General features: G+C 54.9%; 1 protein-coding gene across 2 annotated transcripts in view; it reads left to right on the forward strand.

Moving 5' to 3' along the window:
• QTRT2 (queuine tRNA-ribosyltransferase accessory subunit 2) overlaps nucleotides 1–16,392 on the forward strand; it is a 37,739-nt gene extending 21,347 nt beyond the window's left edge. For both annotated transcript variants that reach the window (XM_032977283.2, XM_076053739.1), the window contains exons 6-10: nucleotides 1,580–1,693; nucleotides 7,537–7,751; nucleotides 11,027–11,163; nucleotides 12,916–13,063; nucleotides 14,299–16,392. In XM_032977283.2, coding sequence (XP_032833174.2) covers nucleotides 1,580–1,693; nucleotides 7,537–7,751; nucleotides 11,027–11,163; nucleotides 12,916–13,063; nucleotides 14,299–14,608 — 924 coding nt within the window. In that variant the 3' untranslated portion in view covers nucleotides 14,609–16,392. The remainder of the gene's footprint in view (nucleotides 1–1,579; nucleotides 1,694–7,536; nucleotides 7,752–11,026; nucleotides 11,164–12,915; nucleotides 13,064–14,298) is intronic.
• Nucleotides 16,393–17,589: the final 1,197 nt, after the last annotated feature.

Below are 17,589 nucleotides of genomic sequence, written 5' to 3' on the forward strand. Positions count from 1 at the left end.
GACGCGTGGTGGTGGTTGTAGTTGTTGTGAGGTGTGGTGGTGGTAGTAGTTGTTGTGACGTGTGGTGGTGGTTGTTGTGACGTGTGGTGTTGGTTGTAGTTGTTGTGACGTGTGGTAGTGGTTGTAGTTGTTGTGACGTATGGTGGTGGTTGTTGTGACATGTGGTGGTGGTTGTAGTTGTTGTGACGTGTGGTGGTGGTAGTAGTTGTTGTGACGTGTGGTGGTGGTTGTTGTGACGTGTGGTGTTGGTTGTAGTTGTTGTGACGTGTGGTAGTGGTTGTAGTTGTTGTGACATGTGGTGGTGGTTGTTGTGACGTGTGGTGGTGGTTGTAGTTGTTGTGACGTGTGGTGGTGGTTGTAGTTGTTGTGACGTGTGGTGGTGGTTGTTGTGACGTGTGGTGGTGGTTGTTGTGACGTGTGGTGGTGGTTGTAGTTGTTGTGACGTGTGGTGGTGGTTGTAGTTGTTGTGACGTGTGGTGGTGGTTGTTGTGACGTGTGGTGGTGGTTGTTGTGACGTCTGGTGGTAGTTGTAGTTGTTGTGAGGTGTGGTAGTGGTTGTTGTGACGTGTGGTGTTGGTTGTTGTGATGTGTGGTGGTGGTTGTAGTTGTTGTGACGTGTGGTGGTGGTTGTAGTAGTTGTGACGTGTGGTTGTGGTTGTTGTGACGTGTGGTGGTGGTTGTTGTGACGTGTGGTGGTGGTTGTAGTTGTTGTGACGTGTGGTGGTGGTTGTTGTGACGTGTGGTGTTGGTTGTAGTTGTTGTGACGTGTGGTGGTGGTAGTAGTTGTTGTGACGTGTGGTGGTGGTTGTTGTGACGTGTGGTGTTGGTTGTAGTTGTTGTGACGTGTGGTGGTGGTTGTAGTTGTTGTGACATGTGGTGTTGGTTGTAGTTGTTGTGATGTGTGGTGGTGGTTGTAGTTGTTGTGAGGTGTGGTAGTGGTTGTTGTGACGTGTGCTGGTGGTTGTAGTTGTTGTGACGTGTGGTGGTGGTTGTTGTGACGTGTGGTGGTGGTTGTTGTGACGTGTGGTGGTGGTTGTAGTTGTTGTGACGTGTGGTGGTGGTTGTTGTGACGTGTGGTGGTGGTTGTAGTTGTTGTGACGTGTGGTGGTGGTTGTTGTGACGTGTGGTGGTGGTTGTTGTGACGTGTGGTGGTGGTTGTAGTTGTTGTGACGTGTGGTGGTGGTTGTTGTGACGTGTGGTGGTGGTTGTTGTGATGTGTGGTGGTGGTTGTAGTTGTTGTGACGTGTGGTGGTGGTTGTAGTTGTTGTGACGTGTGGTGGTGGTTGTTGTGACGTGTGGTGTTGGTTGTAGTTGTTGTGACGTGTGGTGGTGGTGGTTGTAGTTGTTGTGACGTGTGGTGGTGGTTGTTGTGACGTGTGGTGGTGGTTGTAGTTGTTGTGACGTGTGGTGGTGGTTGTTGTGACGTGTGGTGGTGGTTGTTGTGACGCGTGGTGGTGGTTGTTGTGACGTGTGGTGGTGGTTGTTGTGACGTGTGGTGGTGGTGGTTGTGACGTGTGGTGGTGGTTGTTGTGACGTGTGGTGGTGGTTGTTGTGACGCGTGGTGGTGGTTGTGACGCAGGCCCCGGCAGCTGATGACGAAGGCCCCACAGCGTCGAGTAAGCGTGAGCGGCGTGGCGTGGATCGAACGCTCGCCTTCCTGGACGCGTGCCTGCTCGCTCACCACACTCACCCGGTGAGCATTCGTTGCTCGCTACTCCACCACTCTACTTACTACACCACTCACTACACACCACTCACTACACACCACTCGCTACTCTACTCACTACACACCACTCACTACACCACTCACTACTCTACTTACTACACCACTCACTACACCACCCACTACACCACTCACTACACCACTCACTACATCACTCACTACACCACTCACTACATCACTCACTACACCACTCACTACACACCACTCACTACACACCACTCACTACTCTACTCACTACACACCACTCACTACACCACTCACTACTCTACTCACTACACACCACTCACTACACCACTCACTACACCACACACTACACCACTCACTACACCACTCACTACACCACTGACTACACCACCCACTACACCACTCACTACACACCACACAATCCAATCACTACACCACTCACTACACACCAGACAATCCACTTACTACACCACCCACTTCACCACTCACCACACAATCCACTCACTACACCACTCACCACACCACCCACTACACAACACACAATCCACTCACTACTCCACTCACTACACCACTCACTACACCACCTACTACACACCACACAATCCACTCACTACACCACTCACTACACCACTCACTACACACCACACAATCCACTCACTACACCACTCACTACACCACTCATTACACCACACAATCCACTCGCTACACCACTCACTACACCACCCACTACACCACTCACTACACCACTCACTACACCACTCACTACACCACCCACTACACCACCCACTACACACCACACAATCCACTCACTACACCACTCACTACCCCACTCACTACACACCACGCAATCCACTCACTACACCACTCACCACACACCACACAATCCACTCACTACACCACCCACTTCACCACTCACCACACACCACACAATCCACTCACTACACCACCCACTACACACCACACAATCCACTCACTATACCACTCACTACACACCACACAATCCACTCACTACACCACTCATTACACACCACACAATCCACTCACTACACCACCCACTTCACCATTCACCACACACCACACAATCCACTCACTATACCACCCACTACACACCACACAATCCACTCACTACACCACTCACTACACACCACACAATCCACTCACTACACCACCCACTACACCACCCACTACACACCACACAATCCACTCACTACACCACTCACTACACCACACAATCCACTCACTACACCACTCACTACACCACCCACTACACACCACACAATCCACTCACTACACACCACACAATCCACTCACTACACCACTCACTACACCACCCACTACACCACTCACTACACACCACACAATCCACTCGCTACACCATCCACTACTCCACTCACTACACCACTCACTACACACCACACAATCCACTCACTACACCACTCACTACACCACTCACTACACACCACACAATCCACTCACTACACCACCCACTACACACCACGCAATCCACTCACTACACCACTCACTACACACCACACAATCCACTCACTACCCCACCCACTACACACCACACAATCCACTCACCACACCACTCACTACACCACTCACTACACCACTCACTACACACCACACAATCCACTCACTACACCACCCACTACACCACTCACTACACCACTCACTACACACAACACAATCCACTCACTACCCCACCCACTACACACCACACAATCTACTCACCACACCACTCACTACACCACTCACTACACCACTCACTACACACCACACAATCCACTCACTACACCACCCACTACACCACTCACTACACACCACACAATCCACTCACTACACCACCCACTACACACCACATAATCCACTCACTACACCACCCACTACACACCACGCAATCCACTCACTACACCACTCACTACACACCACACAATCCACTCACTACACCACTCACTACACACCACTACACCACTCACTACACCACACAATCCACTGACTACACCACTCACTACACACCACTACACCACTCACTACACCCTCACTACACACCACACAATCCACTCACTACACCACCCACTACACACCACACAATCCACTCACTACACCACTCACTACACCACACAATCCACTCACTACACCACTCACTACACACCACACAATCCACTCACTACACCACTCACTACACCACTCACTACACCACCCACTACACACCACCCACTACACACCACGCAATCCACTCAGTACACCACTCACTACACCACTCACTACACCACCCACTACACACCACACAATCCACTCACTACACCACCCACTACACCACTCACTACACCACTCACTACACACCACACAATCCACTCACTACACCACTCACTACACACCACACAATCCACTCACTACACCACCCACTACACCACTCACCACACCACTCACTACACACCACACAATCCACTCACTACACCACCCACTACACCACTCACTACACCACTCACTACACACCACACAATCCACTCACTACACCACCCACTACACACCACACAATCCACTCACTACACCACCCACTACACACCATGCAAGCCACTCACTACACCACTCACTACACCACTCACTACACACCACACACCACTCACTACACCACCCACTACACCACTCACTACACCACCCACTACACCACTCACTACACCACTCACTACACCACCCACTTCACACCACGCAATCCACTCACTACACACCACACAATCCACTCACTACACCACCCACTACACCACTCACTACACCACCCACTGCACCACTCACTACACCACTACACCACTCACTACACCACTCACTACACCACTCACTACACCACTCACTACACCACTCACTACACACCACACACCACACAATCCACTCACCCGTTGAGCGATCACCACTCATTAACTGTGCAGTTGATGTATACGGTGTTGTGTGTGCTGTTGCTGTGTGGTGTGTGCGTGGCGAGTGTGTGTGGTGAGTGTGTGTGGTGAGAGTGTGTGGTGTGTGTGGTGAGTGTGTGTGGTGAGTGTGTGTGGCTAGTGTGTGGTGAGTGTGTGTGGTGAGTGTGTGTGGTGAGATTGTTTGGTGAGTGTGTGTGGTGAGATTGTGTGGTGAGTGTGTCTGGTGAGTGTGTGTGGTGAGTGTGTGTGGTGAGTGTGTGTGGTGAGAGTGTGTGGTGAGTGTGTGTGTGGTGCTGTGTGTGTGTGGTGCTGTGTGTGTATGTGAGATGCCTGGAAAACATCATGGGGCAAAGTGGGGATGACCCTGCTGAGGCTGCCGTGCATCAAATATCGGAAGAAGTAGTCACCCCCTGTGAGTGGTTGGCTGAGGTGCCATCTGTTGAGGATGTACTGAAGACGATCCAGAGTCTGAGACCAGGAAAGGCACCGGGCAGCAAAATCCTGAGGGAGGGTGGCGTTTGTGCACAGAATGCCCTACATATAACAACAGTCTGGACCACTGGATGGGTTCCCCAGGATTGGTAGGATTCCCTGGTGGTTCTCCCTCTTTAAGAAGGGGGACCGCACAGACTGTAACAACTACAGGGGCATCTCACTCCTCAGTGTGCCAGGAAAGGTCCTGGCAATGATTATTCAACATTGCCTTGCCAGGCACGCTCAGGAGAGGCTTGCGTAGCCCCAATGCGGTTTCAGGAAAGGGCGGTCCTGCACAGATGCCATATTTTACATCCGTCTTCTACAGCAGCGGTGTAAGGAATTCCAACAAGACCTGCATCTCTGCTTAATTGACTTGGTCAAGGCCTATGATACCATCAGTAGGCCTGGGCTCTGGGTTGTTCTTTGTGCTTTTGGAGTCCCTGACTCTCTGCTCACGATCATTAAGGACCTTTATGATGGTGACTGGGCCCGGGTAAATCTACGTGGCCGGGAGTCGGCACCATTCCCTGTTCACCTTGGGGTGCGACAGGGATGTCCTCTGGCTCCCACATTATTTAACATTATTCAACATATATTTCAATCACGTAGTTTGTGATGGCTGTATCGGAGGAATTTCCATCTGGTACAGATACAATGCAAGACTGATCGACACCCAGGTGCGGTCAAGGGATGGCTCCCTATTGCTCAACCATGTTATGTATGCCGATGATCTGGTAATTGCCGCTCACTCAGAGGAGTTGGAGGTGCTGCTGCTGAACCTGGAACGTGCCACTAAGAGGTGGGGCCTTATCATCAGCCCCACCAAAACTAAGCACCTGCCTGGGTATTTTGTACCATTAGACACTCCACCCCCACAACTCCCAATTGGTGATGGGGCAGTTGTTGAGAGAGTGGAGAGTTTCCCATACCTGGGCAGTGTGCTCATGACTGGCTCCGGTTTGACAGCAGAGGTCTCCGAATCAGTCGAGCGGCATTTTTTCATCGGTTGCGTAGCGCTGTGCGGAAGCTACCTGACCTGTTGCTCCAAAGGAAGCTTCAGGTCTTCTCGGCCACGGCCATGCCCTCCCTTCTCTATGCTTGCGAAACGTGGACCCCCCTAATGAAGCATCTTCGCCGGTTAGAAACATTTAGGCTGGCCTGCCTACGATCCATTCTGGGTTTAACCAGGCTGGCTTGTGTGAGGAGCTCACAAATCCTTGAAAGATCTGGACAAAGTCCCGTCGGTGAGTCCATCTGGCAGGGAAGGCTTTTTTGGCTGGGTCATGTAGCCTGCATGCCCAGCCACCGAATGCCTAAACAACTTTTGTTCGGCCGTATAGAGGGGGCTCAACGGGCGTGGCACGGGCTAGAGAAGAGATGGAGTGATGTGGTACAAGAGGATGTGGAGCTGAGTGGACTTGCCGATGACCGTTACCAGCGGTGTCAAGATCGGCCTCTGTGGAGGAGGCTCGTAAAGGACGCTACTGGGGAGTTGGAGGCAGTCGTCCTCCAGCAAGAAAGGAGGGTGGAGGAGCGACGCTCACAACATCATAGGGGGCACAGGTGGTGCATCAGCCAGTCATCTCAGTCATCTCAGTCAGTCGACCCGTGGCACCTGGGTCTGCCCCGTGACCTACTGCTAGTGGGCATTCGACACTTCACGTGGCCTCAACGTGCACATAGCCTGGCACAAGCGCCGTGGTGATGTCACCGTCAGTTAGTGGCGAATGGCGGTTGTTGTTGTTGTGTATGGTGCGTGCGTCATCATCATCCATGCAGTGCGTGCGGTGCCGTGAGTGTGGCGCTGTGCGTGTCTGGTGCTGTGTGTGATGCTGTGTGTGTGTGGTGCTGCGTGTGATGCTGTGTGTGTGTCTGGTACTGCGTGTGTGTGTGGCGCTGTGCGTGTCTGGTGCTGTGTGTGATGCTGTGTGCGTGAGTGCGGTGCTGTGCGTGTCTGGTGCTGTGTGTGTGTGGCGCTGTGCATGTGTGGTGCTGCGTGTGTGTGGCGCTGTGCGTGTGTGGTGCTGCGTGTGATGCTGTGTGTGTGTGTGTGTGGCGCTGTGTGTGATGCTGTGTGTGTGTGTGTGGCACTGCGTGTGATGCTGTGTGTGTGTGTGTGGCGCTGTGTGTGATGCTGTGTGTGTGTGTGTGGCGCTGCGTGTGATGCTGTGTGTGTGTGGCGCTGTGTGTGATGCTGTGTGTGTGTGATGCTGTGTGTGATGCTGTGTGTGTGTGTGTGATGCTGTGTGCGTGTGTCTGGCGCTGTGTGTGATGCTGTGTGTGTGTGTGTGATGCTGTGTGTGTGTGTGGCGCTGTGTGTGATGCTGTGTGTGTGTGTGATGCTGTGTGTGTGTGATGCTGTGTGTGTGTGTGATGCTGTGTGTGTGTGTGTGATGCTGTGTGTGTGTGTGTGTGGCGCTGCGTGTGATCGTGATGTTTGCGGTGCGTGCGGTGCAGGAGCTGAGCGGCGTGGGCGTGCTGGGCACGGTGCAGGGCGGTGCGCTGATGTCGGAGCGCGTGCGCTCGGCGCGCTGCACCGCCACCCGCGCGGTCGCTGGCTTCCTCGTGTCGGGACTCTTCCAGCGGCAGGGCGGGGAAGGTGGGCCCGGCGCCGCCACGCGGAGCCGCATCCTGCGCGCCGTCATCGCCGAGCTGCCGCCAGACAAGCCGCGGTGACGCACACACACACACACGCACACACGCGCGTGTGCACACACGCACACACGCACACACGCACACACGCACACGCGCGCACACGCACACACGCACAGACACGTGAGCTGCACACACACATACACACGCACACACGCACACACGCACACACGCACACACGCACACACGCACACACGCACACACGCACACACGCACACGCGCGCACACGCACACGCACACACGCACAGACACGTGAGCTGCACACGCACATACACACGCGCGTATGCACGCACACAAAGATCCTATTTGTAGCCTTAAGAGACTGTTGGGGCAAGTGCTGTGAGCGAGTAGCGCCAATGAAGGCCGGCACGGCACACGAGGCGGTGGGTGGCCGGCTCCACACCCTTCCGCCTTCGTCTCTCCAGTGGCGATGTTTGCACACCGCACCAGGTACTCGTTTGAGGCTGAGTCGACCTAGGGGAGACTCAGGAACCAGTTCAAATAATCGTCGCTGGTGTTGGCCGCGAGCGGGAATCGGACTCGGGTCGCCTGGTTCGTAGCGGCGTGCGCTATCCACTGCACCACCGCTCAGCAAACACGCACACACGCACGCTGCACACACACAGACCACGGTGACGCACGCAAACACAAGCACCACGCCAGGCCACCATGGGCTTCCTTGTGGCAGTGTTTTTACACATCACACCATGCACTCATTTAGGGCTGAGTCTACCTAGCAGAGGCCCAGGACGATGTGTGGTAGTGTCGTGGTGAGCAGCATGGTGTGTGTGGTGGTGTCGTGGTGAGCACCATGGTGTGTGTACAGATACAATGGGAGGCTGATCGATGCCCGGTTGCGGTCAAGGGATGCCTCCCTATTGGTCAACCACGTTTTGTGTGCCGATGATCTGGTAATTGCTGGTCACTCAGAGGAGGAGTTGGAGGCGCTGCTGCTGAACCTGGAGCTTGCCACTAAGAGGTGGGGCCTTACCATCAGCCCCACCAAAACTAAGCACCTGCCTGGGTATTTTGTACCATCGGATACTCCACCCCCACAACTCCCAATTGATGATGGGGCAATTGTGGGGAGAGTGGAGAGATTCCCATACCTGGGCAGTGTGCTCATGACCGGCTCTGGTTTGACAGCAGAGGTCTCAACCGAATCAGTCGAGCGGCATTATCTTTTCATCGGTTGCATAACGCTGTGTGGAAGCTACCTGGTCTGTTGCTCCGCACGAAGCTTCAGGTCTTCTCAGCCATGGTCATTCCCTCCCTTCTCTACGCTTGTGAAACGTGGACCCCCCCTAATGGAACATCTTCGCCGGTTAGAAACATTTAGGCTGGCCTGCCTACGATCCATCCTGGGTTTAACCAGGCTGGATTGTGTGAGGAGCTCACAAATCCTTGAAAGATCTAGACAAAGTTCCATTGGTGAGCTCCGGCAGGCAAGGCTGCATTGGCTGGGCCATGTAGCCCGCATGCCCAGTCACCGCATGCCTAAACAGCTTTTGTTTGGCCGGATAGAGGGGGCTAAACGGGCGCAGCACGGGCTAGAGAAGAGATGGAGCTGATGTGGTACAGGAGGACATTGAGCTGAGTGGACTTGCCGATGACGGGTACCAGCGGTGTCAAGATCGGCCTCGGTCAAGGAGGCTTGTGAAGGACGCTACTGGGCAGTTGGAGGCAGTCGCCCTCCAACAACAACGGAGGGCGGAGGAGCGACGCTCACAACAACAAGCGGAGCGCCGGGTGGCTAAAGCACAGCAAGTTGGCACAGTTTGGGGCACAGGTGGTGCATCAGCCAGTCGTCTCAGTCAGTCGACCCGTGGCACCTGGGTCTGCCCCGTGACCTCCTGCCGGCGGGCGTTCGACACCAATGTGCACATAGCCTGGCACAAGCGTCATGGTGACGTCACAGCCACTTAGTGGCGAATGGCGGTTGTTGTGGTGAGCAGCATGGTGTGTGTGTGGTGATGGTGTCGTGGTGAGCAGCGTGGTGTGTGTGTGGTGTCGTGGTGAGCAGCGTGGTGTGTGTGTGGTGATGGTGTCGTGGTGAGCAGCGTGGTGTGTGTGTGGTGTCGTTGTGAGCAGCATGGTGTGTGTGTGGTGTCGTGGTGAGTAGCGTGGTGTGTGTGTGGTGTCGTGGTGAGCAGCGTGGTGTGTGTGTGGTGATGGTGTCGTGGTGAGCAGCGTGGTGTGTGTGTGGTGTCGTGGTGAGCAGCGTGGTGTGTGTGGTGTCGTGGTGAGCAGCGTGGTGTGTGTGGTGATGGTGTCGTGGTGAGTAGCGTGGTGTGTGGTGTCGTTGTGAGCAGCATGGTGTGTGTGTGGTGATGGTGTCGTGGTGAGCAGCGTGGTGTGTGTGTGGTGTCGTGGTGAGCAGCGTGGTGTGTGGTGATGGTGTCGTGGTGAGCAGCATGGTGTGTGTGTGGTGATGGTGTTGTGGTGTGTGTGTGGTGTCGTGGTGAGCAGCGTGGTGTGTGTGTGGTGATGGTGTTGTGGTGAGCAGCGTGGTGTGTGTGTGGTGTCGTGGTGAGCAGCGTGGTGTGTGTGTGGTGTCGTGGTGAGCAGCATGGTGTGTGTGGTGTCGTGGTGAGCAGCGTGGTGTGTGTGTGGTGTCGTGGTGAGCAGCGTGGTGTGTGTGTGGTGTCGTGGTGAGCAGCATGGTGTATGTGTGGTGTTGTGGTGAGCAGCGTGGTGTGTGTGGTGTCGTGGTGAGCAGCATGGTGTGTGTGTGGTGTCGTGGTGAGCAGCGTGGTGTGTGTGTGGTGTCGTGGTGAGTAGCGTGGTGTGTGTGTGGTGTCGTGGTGAGCAGCGTGGTGTGTGTGTGGTGTCGTGGTGAGTAGCGTGGTGTGTGTGTGGTGTCGTGGTGAGTAGCGTGGTGTGTGTGTGGTGATGGTGTCGTGGTGAGTAGCGTGGTGTGTGTGTGGTGTCGTGGTGAGCAGCATGGTGTGTGTGTGGTGATGGTGTCGTGGTGAGTAGCGTGGTGTGTGTGTGGTGTCGTGGTGAGTAGCGTGGTGTGTGTGTGGTGTCGTGGTGAGCAGCGTGGTGTGTGTGGTGTCGTGGTGAGCAGCATGGTGTGTGTGTGGTGATGGTGTCGTGGTGAGCGGCGTGGTGTGTGTGGTGTCGTGGTGAGCAGCGTGGTGTGTGTGTGGTGTCGTGGTGAGCAGCGTGGTGTGTGTGGTGTCGTGGTGAGCAGCATGGTATGTGTGTGGTGATGGTGTCGTGGTGAGCAGCGTGGTGTGTGTGTGGTGTCGTGGTGAGCAGCATGGTGTGTGTGTGGTGTCGTGGTGAGCAGCATGGTGTGTGGGGTGGGACGTCCGGACCAAGTGCTCCGCTGTGCCGCGCTCGGCGTGGACCTCTTTGAGAGCCACTTCCCCTTCCTGGTGACGGAGCGCGGCGGAGCTCTCCACTTCTCCTACGAGTGGGAGACGGGTGAGGAGTGGCACTCACCGTCACGGCACTCACCGTAACGGCACCCACCGTCACACCGTCACGGCACTCACCGTCACACCGTCACGGCACTCACCGTCACACCGTCACGTCACTCACCGTCACACCGTCACGTCACTCACCGTCACACCGTCACGTCACTCACCGTCACACCGTCACGTCACTCACCGTCACACCGTCACGTCACTCACCGTCACACCGTCACGTCACTCACCGTCACACCGTCACGTCACTCACCGTCACACCGTCACGTCACTCACCGTCACACCGTCACGTCACTCACCGTCACACCGTCACGTCACTCACCGTCACACCGTCACGTCACTCACCGTCACACCGTCACGGTACTCACCGTCACACCGTCACGGTACTCACCGTCACGACATACTGTCATGGTACACACTGTTACGGCACACCACACACCATCACGGCACACTGTCACGTCACACCGTCACGTCACACTGTCACGTCACACCATCACGTCACACTGTCACGTCACATCATCACGGCTCACTGTCACGTCACACTGTCACGTCACACCATCACGGCACACTGTCACGTCACACCGTCACGTCACACTGTCACGTCACACCGTCACGTCACACTGTCACGTCACACTGTCACGTCACATCATCACGGCTCACTGTCACGTCACACTGTCACGTCACACCATCACGGCACACTGTCACGTCACACCGTCACGTCACACTGTCACGTCACATCACCACGGCTCACCGTGCAGTCGTGGGCAAAGTTGCTGCTGCTGCTGCTGTGTGATCTCAGTCGTACGTGGGTGTCTGTATGTGTGTATGTATGTGTTTGTGTGTCCTATGTGTGTGTGTATGTATGTGTGTACGTGTGTGTGTGTATGTGTCTGTATGTGTGTGGGGAGCGATAGTGTAGCGGTTAGCGCGCTGCGCTATGAACCCGGCGACACGGGTTCGATTCCCTCTCACGGCCAACACCAGTGACGATTATTTTAACCGGTCCCGGGCCTCCCCTAGGTCGACTCAACCTCAAATGAGTACCTGGTACAGTGTGCAAACATCGCCACTAGGGAGACAAAGGTGGTCGGGCGTGGAGCTGGCCACCCACCCCCTCGTGTACCATTACCGGCCTTCATAGGTGCTCGCTAACAGCACTTGCCCCTACAGTCTGTTAAGGCTATATGGGGGATCTTTTTTACATTTGTGTGTATGTGTGTGTATGTGTGTGGCCTGCCACAAGCGTTGTGGTGACGTCACCGCCACTTAGTGGCGAATGGCGGTTGTTGTTGTGTATGTGTGTGTGTATGTATGTGTGTACGTGTGTGTGTATGTGTGTGTATGTTTGCGTGTGTATGAGTGTGTATGTATGTGTATGTGTGGGTATGTGTGTGTGTATGTGTGTATGTGTATATGTGTGTGTCTGTATGCTGAACGTTTTTTGCACCTCACGTAGCCTACCGTGCTAAGCGGAAGTGCGGGGTGGAAGGTCAACAAATTAACACACAAAAATAAACTTCTGAAGAAATGAGTTTGTCAATCTAGACGATGATGATCTAAAAGCGCACAGCTCCAGTGGCTTCCTACTATTTGAAGGAAAGAGCATTCCAGACGGTCGCATAAGCGCATCTGAAAGCGCGACTGCGTCTTTGTTCGACGGCCGAGCCAAAAGCTGCCGCCGCCGCTGCTGCTGCGATGATGACGGCCGGAGTTGCCTTGGTGAACTGATGTCGGCTTTTACCGTGCACAGGGGCAGCGCTTGGGGACGCTGCGGGCGAGGAGGGCGACGACGCCGGGGGGAGCGTGATCCCCGAGGTGACGCAGGAGGAGGAGGAGGATGAAGAGGAGGAGGATGTCCGCATCCCCACGCGATTCGAGATGAACCTGCGTGAAGAGAGGCAATTACAGCGCCTTCCTTTTCCTAAAATCAGAATCGTTATTTAGACTGCAGGAGGGGGAATCGGATAACTATTAAGCTCTTTTTTCACAAATGTTCCATTAGGGGCACGGAGGTCAGAACGCTACAACAACAAACACGACGCAAAAACACGATAGGAGTGCAAAGTAATGAAGTTACTTTAAAAAAAATCTACGACTAAAACTAAACTTTTTTTTTTAAATCTTACCAGGTGGAGCCCTCTGAGCCTATGTAACTATTTTTCAGAAGTGACCTTACCGCAAACGATAGCTCAACAAAGTGGCAGATCATCACGTGGGAATTTATAGCAGCCAAATTGATGCAAAATGTGAAGGGTAAAAACCGGAGGACCCGGAGGAAAAAATCCTCGCAACCACAGCAGGCATCAGGGTCCGGATCGAACCCACGATGAGGGAGTAAAGATTTGAAAGGGGGCACCCCCAGTTGCAGCTGTCAAAAGTTTACTCGGGCAACTGAGCCTGCAGTCTGGCATTATTCTACCGGTAGGAGCGTGATGGGGGATGATCGCTCTGTGGTCTAGCCTCGGGCACGCCCAGTGGCAGCTGTCCCTGTGTGGCACAAGGTGACGAGGGCACTGCAAGCGGGGCATGATGTTCGTCTGCTACCAGTAGCGGGGTCGGGGGGGTCCGGGGGCGATGTGGTTGCTGTGTGTGTGTGTGTGTGAAATCCCAATTCAGTAGTTTGTGGTAATTAAATATATTAATACAATTTGGGCGACTCTGGATTAGCGACACACGATGGCTTCCCGCCGGCCTTTGTGAGCGTCGCGACAGGCGTGGAGTGGACGGGGCAATATGCAGCTGGAGTATTAACCAGGGGTGGCCTGCCGGGTTCAAGCCACGAACATCTCTGCAACGAGCGTCCGTCTGCCGCGTGGTGTCACGGTGACGCTCGTGCGCAGTCCGATGAGGACAAAGCTTGAGGGTGAAGTGTTGTTCCTTTTAGAGACACCGGTTATATTTTTGAAGGGACTCTCTCGATATTTGTGCTGCTTCACTGGAACAGCAGACGAACAAAATCCTGGGGGGGCCCGTGGCCTTGAAGATTGCTCGGGGGCGTGTCATCTATCGGTCACTCTCTCCTCGTGATGGTCGCTTGGATTTTTCTCCGGGTCCTCCCGATCGCGACCACCGATGGCGACTGCCGTGTCTCTGCCGTAACCCTCCCCCCCTCCCCCCCCCACCTTCGGTTCAGGTTCCGTGGCGACCTGAGCCCACTGCTGCCCGGCTGCCCCTGCTACACGTGCGCCCACCACTCGCGCGCCTACCTGCACCACCTGTTGGCCACCAGGGAGCTGCTGGCCGGGGTGCTGCTTTCCATCCACAACGTGACGCGCTACCACGGATTCTTCGCGGCCCTCAGGGGGGCTCTGCGACGGGGGCCCGCCGCTCTTGCACGCCTCCGGGGGGCCGTCCTCGCCGCCGCCCCTCCCCCCCCCCTCTCCTCCTCCCCCGGAGCCCCCCCCTCCCTTTCCCCCGTGCCCCCCGCCACCTCTCACGGTTGACTCACCGCTGCCTCCACTCGCGGCGGGGGTGGAGGGGGGGCGGTAAGGGGCAGGGGGTTGGGAGTGGGGTTAGAGGCCTGCGTGGGGCGAAAGGCTGCCGCGCTGGCTTGGGAGATGTTGACTACCTCGTCCGGTATGCGGGAGGTGTGTATGAGTGTGAGAGTGAGTGGATGGGTGAGAGTGGGTGGGCGAGTGTGAGAGTGTGAGATTGGTTATGTAAGCTAGGCGCCGCGGTGTTTAGGAGATGTTAACTGCCTCGCCTGGCGTACAGGAGGTCGTGGGTTCGATCCCGACCCTGACGCCTGCTGCTGCTGCTGTATATTTGGAGTTTGCGCGTTATCTCTGTCCTCCTGGTCGCGTGGATTTTTTTCTCCAGTTTTTTTCCCTCCGCATTAGAAAAGTGCGTTTTGAGTACCTGGCTGCGATACATTGCCACACGATGATGACAAGCCACTTGGTTGAGCTATCGTTTGTGGACAGGCCTCTTCTGACAAAGAGCTACACAGCTCAGTTGACCTTACCTGGTAAAATTAAAATAACGTTTTTTTTTCCCAGCCCCCCAGCAGGCAGTGAGGTTCAGCTGCACGATTTTTCTTTCTGTCGTGCACACGACTGTACACGGATACGCATACAATATTGCACAATACATTACAGGGACTCCTCTACGTATGGACGAGTTGGGTACCAGAGGTCTGTTCGTAAGTCGATTTGTTCTTAAGTCCAACTTTATTACCCCTGTCAATTCCAAACGAGTTGTACGGCGTGTCCACTAAACACAGGGAATGGCTTTAAAAGTTGTATAATCTCCTGCAGATGTAGATGCCACTGGTTCTTCATATTCTGCAGATGTAGATGCCACTGCTTCTTCACGTTCTGTAGATGTACATGACACTGGTTCTTCACGTTCTGCAGATGTAAATGCCACTGGTTCTTCATTTTTTGCAGATATGGATGCCACTGGTTCTTCACGTTCTGCAGATGTAGATGCCACTGGTTCTTCATGTTCTGCAGATATAGATGCCACTGGTTCCTCACGTTCTGCAGATGTAGATGCCACTGGTTCTTCATGTTCTGCAGATATAGATGCCACTGGTTCTTCACGTTCTGCAGATGTAGATGCTCCCACCGCCATCTGTTGCACGGTGGTTGAACTCACGACTCTCGGTCCAAACAGGCAACTGGCCACCCGGACGATTTTTTCGTATATCTCTGAAAGTCTGTAAGTCGAGGATTTTGTATTTTATTTTTTTCCATTCTATACATTTACCGTACAACTTATAATTTAACACTTGAAAATATCGATCATCCTGATGGAAAAAATGATGTCGCACGTGGCATGTTGTCATCCAGCACTGGAGGCAGCAGCAGGGAGGAGTTGGTGGGTCGCACGCACACAGATGTTGCGAAACCCCACCCCCTTCCTCCGCCGTGGGCGACGAGGAGGAGCCGAACCCTGGCTTGCCAGGTGAAGGCAAGTGTGGCAAAAGCGTGAACTCCCACCTGTTCAATCTGTGCGGGATAGAGAGTTCCCCCCTTTGCACGCAACGGGTTTTTTTCTCCTATCACGTGTGAACAGTCGCCATTAATCGGTCGATAACACCTTTATATATATATAGAGGACCGCAGAGCTTGGGGCAATTCGTAACGGCGTCTGCTCACCACCGTGTGGCTGCTGCGGCTGCCCTTCCTGGTTTCTTCCGGATGCGGGCGAGCGACAGATTGGGCGGGCGAGCGATCGAGCAATCGGGCGGGCGAGTGATCGGGCGAGCGATCGGGCGGGCGATCGATCGATGGGGCGGGCGATCGGGCGGGTAGGCGGGCGGGCAGGCGATCAATGGGGCGGGCGATCGGGCGGGCAGGCGATCAATGGGGCGGGCGATCGGGCGGGCAGGCGGGCGGGCAGGCGATCGGGCACGCGAGCCATTGAGCGAGCGGCAGTGGCACCGCATTGCAAGTTGACGATCATTTTTTTAAAGATGTGGTCATTCAGGTTGAGGTGCACACTCTGGCGCGCACCTCTCTAGACGCCCCTTCAGTAGCTGCTGCTGCTGCCTGCAGTGGTGACTGCGGCTCAACAGACAAACCCACGCGTGAGCACGAGGACTCACAGGCCTCTTATACCCCACACTCCATTGTGTGAGACCCTTGCTTTTAGACCAGTCTAGCAGCTCCTTGCGTGCGAGTGTGTGCGTGAGTTTTAATACGAAGGGAAGTGACGTGCTTTGAGGAGTTGACGTCACGCCGGTGTTCATAACGACCTGGGTTGATCAGAGGACCAATTTGTGGGACCACGTTGAGCTTAGAGACAGAAGTACAATGTGCGTGTGTGTGTGTGTCTGTGCGCGCGTGTCTGTGTGTGTATGGACGGTGGGCACAGTTGGGGGCAACAGGGGGTGCATCTGCCAGTCATCTCAGTCAACACATGGCACCTGCAGGGTTTTTCCCCTGACCCTTGCCAGCGAGCCTTCGACACTCCACGTGGCTTCAAAGTGCACCTAGCCTGGCACAGGCGCCCTTGAGACATCACCAACCACTTCGTGGCGAATGGCGGGGGTTGCTACGGAGCGGTGGCGCAGGGGTTAGCACACTCCGCTGCGAACCTGGCGACCCGAGTTCGATTTCCGCTCACGGCCATCACCAGTGACGATTATCTGAACCAGTTATGGGCCTCCCATAGGTCGGCTCAGCCTCAAATGAGTAACTGGTGCGGTGTGGAAGCATCGCCACTAGGGAGACAAAGGCGGCCGGGCGTGGTGCTGGCCACCCACCCCATCGTGTGCCGTGCCGGCCTTCATAGCTGCTGCTCGCAAACAGCACTTGCCCCTACAGTCTGTTACAGGCTATATGGGGGTCTTTGTTTTATGGACCGGTGGCGCAGTGGTTAGCACACTCCGCTACGAACCCGAACCAAGATCGATTCCCACTCAGGGCCCAGTATCCATCCAAGGGGGCAAATATTGAAACCGGATTTGGGCCACCAC

This window comes from Petromyzon marinus, chromosome 62 (assembly GCF_048934315.1).
Source record: "Petromyzon marinus isolate PM22_M1 ecotype Great Lakes invasive population chromosome 62, UKy_Petmar_22M1.pri1.0, whole genome shotgun sequence".
In the NCBI taxonomy this organism is placed as follows: domain Eukaryota; kingdom Metazoa; phylum Chordata; class Hyperoartia; order Petromyzontiformes; family Petromyzontidae; genus Petromyzon; species Petromyzon marinus.